Genomic DNA, 8,102 nt, shown 5'->3' with positions numbered 1-8,102 from the left:
AGGACTGACACGGGCCAGAGATTGCACAGACGGTGAAAACCAAAGGTTTAGTGGTAGCATTGTGCTATCTACGCACTAAATCAAGCATATGGAATTAGAACTTTGTTGAAATAGCAAGACTCAATTTCTGGGGGAAGTGGAGCACTAATGATGGGCTTTGTGCCTCAGGCGACTAAACAGAGAAAGTAAAACAGATTGTTTTTCAACAGACCTGCTGTGGTGTGCATTTGGCCCAGATGATGCAGTTTTCACAGTTGCATGAAACCACCGCACAACTGTAATATAAATAGCACGGCATAAAAAAAACGAACCGGAATTTCAAAAGTTTTCTTCATAAATCACATTTATGTTATAATCTGTTTGATTTCTGTGAGGAACTAAGGAAAATATCTTCGAAGGAAAAGTCTGGAGGGAATTCTGCACTTCAGAAAGAGCTTCCCCCAAGTGTGTCCAACAGCACTGCACACGTTTCCCTAAAGTTGCATGTTGAAAAAAATCCAGTACTAGCATGAAGTATCGGTAGAACCAAATGTGAAATTCTTTATGAAACCAGCTTGTTCGGCTCTTTTGATCTTGAAGTTTTGCGTTGGAAGTTCTCCTGACGCTTAAGTTCTCTGTAACTACTTTTTTTTGGGGGGGGGGGGGGGTTATCTGTAATGGTAGACAACATTTGTGGGAATACGTAGACATCCAAATAAAGCCATAAAATTGGGCATTTTTATCTATTTTATGCCAAATTTTTCAAGAACAGGCAATATGTTTTTGTGGAATATAATAGCGCTATTCCATTCTTTTTTTTTTAAAGCTGAAATGGTAAATCTTGTTGCAATTTGCAGGTGGACAGTTTATTAAATGATTATTTTGGTTATGTTTGAGTTAAGCTTAATCAACACCTTTTGTGGAAAAATGTTGAGTACCAAAGAGTCACTTACAATGGAAGTTAATTTGCCCAATTTTTGGATGACTCAAAAGCATCTTAGAATTTTAAGCAATAATCTAAGTCTAGAGCTGTAAAGCGGTTTAAATAATTTTTACAGTAGCTAGTTTATGTTGCAAAATTGGATATAACTTTACACAGAAAAGGTTAGTAATCGATTTTTTCCACACTAAAATCATGTTAACACACATATTGTTTTACATCTTGTGCTTGTACTATTGAAACAGAGTGTTTTTGTAACATTTAAAGATTGGCCCCATTCACTTCACTGTTGCCCAGATATTTGTTTTTTTTTATATAACAAAAACCTTGTAAAAATCCCCCAATCCCCAGATTTACGCTATTGATCTGTAGCCTAGTTTCACATCAGTTACCAGGCAGACATTTGACATTGGTTACGCTGCAGTCTGGCTTAATGTGCTGGCCGTTCTGTAGGGTTTTGATGAGTCCCTCAGAGGTAATCAACAGGAATAAGACTATTTCCTCCAAACTGAAGGTTAAATATGACTTGGTCGCTGTATAGCAACTGATTGGTGCGATGGATTGTTGTTTGGAAGGAGGTCGGCCATCTTGTTTAAATTCTGGACAAGTTCAATGTTGACGGCTGCTACATGCGAAAAGACGAGTTTGGAGAAAGCAAGCAAATTCCTAATAAGGAAATGGGATTGTTTACTATGAAGTCAACAATCTCGGCCTCGTCTTCTTGGCAGTCTTGTAAGCTGCATTGATCACCTTGGCGAGTTCTGCGGTAATGCGTGACAGATGCACATCAGACTGCTTTCACTAATGGCAAGATTCCATTGGTCTGTGGCCAGTCACATTAACTTCCTCAGATGTTCATTTTTCCCCCTTTGATTCTCATCCCTTGCGGACATCTGGATTCAATATTTTTGACAGCATCCCTTTCAATTAACGCAACTGTGAGACTCAAGCTTTTTGCAGAGCTAAATTGTCCATACTATCTTGCATTACATGACTTCATGTTTTGCCATGTTTGTTTATGTAAAGAATTAGTTCATGCAAAAATGTGAATCTATACTCTCCCTCATGTTGATAAAAACCCATATACTGTTCTTTCCTCAACGGGACACAAATGAATATATTTTAAAATATGACCTTTCATTTCCATACAATGTAAATGCCATTCAGAAATGATGCAAAAATGCCATAAAAGCGGTCCATATGACTCTTTCGCTATATTTTTAAGTCTAGCAGTAGTATTGTGAGGAACAAACCAAAATTCAGTCAAATAATTGATCCTGTTCACCAAACCAATCTCGGGTGCTTTTCCCAAAAGCAACATTCGCCAACAATATTTCCAAGTCATTGTCAATGTAGTTCCGAAACATGGATCCAACGAACATTCGCAAACATCATCTTTCTTTCATTTCATACATATACTAATTCAACTCAACGTCTTTTAGTTTTTCAAAAGAATAAAAGCAAACGTTTTTGAAGAGCGCATATGCGTGAATGTGCTGTAGCTCCATGATTGAATCAAACATCTGAAATAAAGCAAAACAGTGAATTATCAAAAAAAAAAATTGCGAATTAGACCTCAGATGCCATGTCCATTAAAAAGCAATAATCTGACATTTATTTGACCTCAAAAAAGAAATTATGCTGTGGTGAGAAGTGATGCATGTGGAAGCGCTGAGGAGAGAGTAAAACAAAACACCAGTTCACGGTTAATAGTATAAAATGATACAGTTAGCTTAAGATAGAGATTACAGTTTACAATGTTTCAATATAGATATTGTTATACATAAATGCATCAGTTAACTTCAGGAGGCCTTCATTCACCCACTGGAGCCGTGTGGAGCATTCACTGCCATTATAAAGCTTGGAAGAGCCAGGACATATTTTTTTTATATAACTCAAATTGTATTCATCTGAAAGAATAAAGTCATATACTTCTAGGATTGTTTAAAGATGAGTAAATCATGGGGTAATTTTCATTTTTGGGTAAACTGTCCCTTTAAACAGCGAGTTATGCCGTTTTACATGAAACACACCTTTGAACTATTTGTTCATTTAGCAGACTCTGCTTTATTAGTTCTCAAGATCAATATAGTGCACGTCATATGGAGAACTTTTATGATACTTTAACCCTTTTTTAAGCTTGAAAGCTTCACTCCCTGTAATTGCTGTAATTCACTATAATTGCTTAAAAAGTGCACAGAAAACAGACTTCAGATTTTCTCACCGCAGAAAAACGACACATGGGTTTAGAACATGATGAAGGTGAGTAAACGATGACAGGATTTTCATTTTATCTAAACTATTCCTTAGAATTTAAGATTGGACATACCAGTCAGTTATACATATGTAAAAAGTAAAATCCCAATGGACTCCTTATGTGTCCAGTTACAGACTATTAGAATAGGACACACAGTTCCCTGCATTCTTGTCTACCATGACTTGACATGAAAAACCATGTGTGTTTGCATCTGTGGTCATTTCAAAGATTCATATGAGCCTCCCTAGAGAGGTTATCTCCGAGGTCTGCTCTGCTGAACCTGATTTAGAAGAATTCAGTGGAAGAGAGTAAAAGTCTCTATTTAATAAGATCTCAAGGGGGAACTAAAAGAGACCTAGTCTGAAAAAACAAGTACTAATTTACACATACAGGGCAAGATGAAGGGGCAGAACAGGACACATCTAGTCATAGACTTATGAGACAGATTTCAAATCCCATCTTTTGGATCCTGCTTATAAGTGGCAGCTTAAAAGTTCTTATTCAAGTCTAGTAGTCCCCTTGCTCTCATCAGAGTTGGCTATTGCTCAGCTTGACCAGCGTGGCTTTGTGCCGCCAGGCAATCATGTAATTGAGTTGTTAACATGGTTTTTCTGCATGGTTTCTCAAGCTGGAAGCAGCTGACTGTAGCTTTTTGGAATCTTGATGGCGTCGATCAAACTGAAATGTTGACTAATACTTATGTCATGTCCTTACCAGGTGTAACTTGACCACAATTGAGTGGGTAGAAGTATGTCTGTGAGAGCACAAATGCTGTGTAAGGTGGCAAAATCACAGTCACTTTGAACATCTTCAGTGTTTATTAAACAGGCATTATATGTCAAGCAGGATTTGGACCAATGAAATCCCACTGTGGACGGGGCTACCAAGTGCAGTGCAGACAAAAGTAAACAAAATAATATGCATTCCTGTGTGATACTTGTCAAGGTTATTGAGAACAGTTTTAGGTTATAAAATTAGTTAAAAACATAAAATATGTGTTGAAAAGTCGGATGATTATAATATAAAATGTAATCTACACTCACTGGCCACTTTATTTGGTCCACCTGTTCAATAGCGTGGTAACACAAATTGCTAATCAGCCAATCACATGGCCACAGCTCAATGCATTTTGGCATCTAGATGTGTTGAAGACGACTTGCTGGAGTTCAAACGGAGCATCAGAATGGGGAAGAAAGGGGATTTAACTGACTTTGAATGTAGAATGGTTGTTGGTGCCAGATGGGCTGGTCTGAGTATTTAAAAAACTGCTGATCTACTGGGATTTTCACACACAACCATCACTGGGGTTTACAGAGAATGGTCCGAAAAAAAATGTCCAGTGAGCAGCAGTTATGTGGATGAAAATGCCTTGTTGATGTCATTCATCAAAACGGAGGCTACATTTCACACAGGCTCACCAAAATTGGACAATAGAGGATTTGAAAAACATCTCGATTTCTGCTGTGACATTCAGATGGTAGGCTCAGAATTTGTTATAAAGAACATGAAAGCAGGATCCATCCTGCCTCGTCTGAGTGCTTCAGGCTGATATTTTTGTGGCACACTTTGAGTCCCTTAGTACCAATTAATGCCACAGCCTACCTGAGTATTGTTGCTGACCATGTTCATCCCTTCATGACTACAGTGAACCCATCTTCTGATGGCTACTTCCAGCAGGATAATGCACCATGTCACAAAGCTCAAATCATCTCAGACTGGTTTCTTGAACATGACAATGAGTTCACTTTACTCAAATGGCCTCCACAATCACCAGATCTCAATCCAATAGAGCAGCTTTGAGAAGATGAGGAACAAAGATTTGCATCACGGATGTGTAGCCGACAAATCTGCAGCAACTGCGTAATGCTGTCATGTCAATATGGACCAAAACCTCTGAGGAATTTTTCCAACACCTTGTTGAATCCTTGCCATGAAGCATTGAGGCAGTTCTGAAGGCAAAAGGAGGTCTAACCTGCTTCTAGCATGGTGTACCTAATAAAGTGGCCAGTGAGTGTAGATTACTCCAGTCTTCACTGTCACATGATCCTTCATAAAACATTCTTATATGCTGATTTAATAACCTTTTTGTAACATTTCTCATTATTTAAAGGGTTGCCAACTCACGCTTTCAGCATCAATCTCTCGCTGAAGTCCAAGCATGAGTGTCACGCCAGATGCGTGAGAGTTGGCAACCCTGTTATTTATCAATGCTAAACTTGTGCTACTTAATATTTTGTGGAAAAAGTAGCAGTTTTTTTCAGGAGTTTTGGTGAATACAAAGTTCAAGTACACAACATTTATTTGAAATATAACTAACATTATAAATCTTTTCTGTCCCTTTTAGACCATTTAATGCATCCTTGTTAAAAGTATTAATCTCTTTCAGAAAAATAGAAACAGTAGTGTATATCTCAGATTTTTTAACATTTAGGTTTTCTTTTTCATGACTCCAGCTATTTCAGATAGACTAAACAGAAATGTCACCGTTACCATAAACATACTTTATATGAAACCATATCAGTGATGACCCAGTTTCATAAAATATCGCAACTGACATCAAATCAGCTATTATACTTTTACCAGCGATTTCTCTTGGGAATCTATTTCTGCTCATTCTAGCTGTACATGATACAGGCGCAAATGGGAGCTAGATTAGCAGCTAGTTTTTTTTATTTATTGCATTTTTGAAAACATACGCTCCACGTCATATTTACCTGTGTTATTCATCATCTGCATGTTTGTAAGAATCCAAGCATTTTTATGTCACTCTGCAAATTGTATTTGTTTTTCCGCTTTGTGCATGATTGCGTTGAAATCCTCACCACAACAAAATGGTCACAAACCCAACCGTTTCATTCAGAAGCCTTTCTGCAGAGTAAATCCCATAATGCTGTTTCCTGCCCTTGACATTGTGTTTGTTGATTCTCCCAGAGTCAGCCAGAGATTGAGTACTCCTTGCCTGAGTTACAAGCCCCGCGCTCCAACGTGGTCGACAAACCCTGGCCCCAAGTCAACTCCCACACACAGCGGCCACATACTGGTAAGAATGACCGCTTTCACCCCAGATGGCTGCTGACAGCTTTCGTTTTTTTTTTTTTTTTTTCATCTGAAAGCTCATTTAAGTGGAGCCAAGCACCAGAGCTTGAGCTTTGACTTTCATTTGCGACTCATTGAGCGCCGCTGTAGTTTTTCCGAAGCTGGAGGGTCATAAAATCAATGTCCACTTGCTGAAAATGCTGCCTCTGCATCCTTTCAGGTGGGAGGTCACATGGGGAGAGGAATGCGGCAAAACCTGGGGTGAAAGGAAAGCATATCAGCCAGCATGCTGAGGACCCAGCTGCTGAGCACGACTTCCTGGGCTGCATGTCAAGGTGAAAGGGACTTTTTTCCAGTCAGGACATGTTTAAATGTTTAAACAGCTTGATGGTCCATTGATCATGTACTAAAAACATTTAGGTTGTATTTAGGTAACAGCGTGGCTATGCCAGTAAAATTTTTAATGCAAACAAACAATTATCCATCACAAAAATTAAAACTATATACTATATACGTAATACACTTAAATGAAAGTGTTGTAATTTCTTAACATACATCAATATGTAAATTCTTCCTGTATATTTCCCCTAGGCGCTCAGGACTACCGCGCTGGATTTTAGCAGCATGTCTCTTCCTGTCTATCATGGTGATGCTGTGGCTGAGCTGTGCCAGTCTGGTCACGGCACCGGAGCAGCATGTCAAGAATCAGGTACACGCTCATTCATCAAAGTAATATAAGCCAGACAGAGAGAGCATTCCTTTAAATGGATTATTTGGAGCAGTGGAGAAGCGGTCCTGTGTGTGTGTGTGTGTGTGTGTGTATGTGTATATATATATATGTATGTATATACATGAACTTTTTCAAAAGTATGGCTACTTCAAATTGATTTTGAGAACTAAATAATGAGAAGCTTATTCAAAATACTGTTTTGAATACGTAATTTGTTCGTCAACATTTAACTTGTTCCTGTTCCAATTTTGTATCTACAGCTTAGCATCAATGGAGATAAAGAGTACATGGATGACGGCCAGAAGGTCAACCCCTACCACTTGACGCCAATGATTGCAATGACAATCGGCCAATCGGAGGAGAGCAAGGAGGCGGGGCCACTTCCGGTCAAAGTCGACCTCAGCAAAACATCACTGTAAAAGCACCGAAGCAGACTAGGGTTAAACTCATCTCCAGAGCTATTTCTCGCAACTTAAGGGGAAGTAACTTTGTTTTTCTAAATAAATAAAAAACATGCATGATGACATTTATTATATCATTCTGACGTACATAAAGTCTGAATACTAGTCTCTTGACTGAATTTGCAAAACCTCATGGAACTGTAGTGTAGGTGCTTGTTCACATAATGTACAAACTCATTTTTGACTATAATGAATACATAGACTAGTACATGAACTACTTTGCAACAAGTTTCTTATCGCTGTTGTGATACGCTCTTACTGAATTCTTAAAGAGCAGGGTTATTAAGCTTCAGCGTTTAGATACTGAAAATGAACGTTGAACGATGAATACTTTCAAAGCGCCCCCTTTGTTATTAATTAGTGTAGCATTTGAACTGGATAAGCTTTGAAGGTAATCTGTCAGACAGAGTCACACTGGTAGATTCTCACTTTGATGTGAAACAAGCAACGTAAAAAAACAAACGCAGTCGATTAGCAAATGATCTGGTTTGTAACGACATTTACAAAACACGAATGCATCCTTTGAACTGATATGTAATCAAACTGACAAGGACTCAATTAGTTTACAGATTGTGAGTGCCGGTAGTTTGAGGAGTTCAATTAAGATTTTGTTCAGTTGTATAGTTAAATTATAGGCTTTAGGATGTTTTGTATGCAAGCAGGTATTGAGTGATTTTCATATGCATAATTATGTATTCA

General features: G+C 38.2%; 1 protein-coding gene across 1 annotated transcript; it reads left to right on the top strand.

Moving 5' to 3' along the window:
• The first annotated feature begins 5,920 nt into the window (after positions 1-5,920).
• On the top strand, positions 5,921-7,459 carry LOC113064943 (transmembrane protein 59-like). The gene is made up of 4 exons (XM_026235964.1): positions 5,921-6,216; positions 6,433-6,547; positions 6,804-6,921; positions 7,203-7,459. Exons 2-4 carry the CDS (start codon positions 6,540-6,542, stop codon positions 7,359-7,361), a joined length of 285 nt encoding a protein of 94 aa, XP_026091749.1. The 5' UTR covers positions 5,921-6,216; positions 6,433-6,539; the 3' UTR covers positions 7,362-7,459.
• Positions 7,460-8,102: the final 643 nt, after the last annotated feature.

The sequence above is a fragment of the Carassius auratus genome, chromosome 47 (genome assembly GCF_003368295.1).
Source record: "Carassius auratus strain Wakin chromosome 47, ASM336829v1, whole genome shotgun sequence".
Classification (NCBI taxonomy): domain Eukaryota; kingdom Metazoa; phylum Chordata; class Actinopteri; order Cypriniformes; family Cyprinidae; genus Carassius; species Carassius auratus.
The sequence above is the reverse complement of the archived record's forward strand: the minus strand, read 5'-3'. Positions and strand labels throughout refer to the sequence as shown.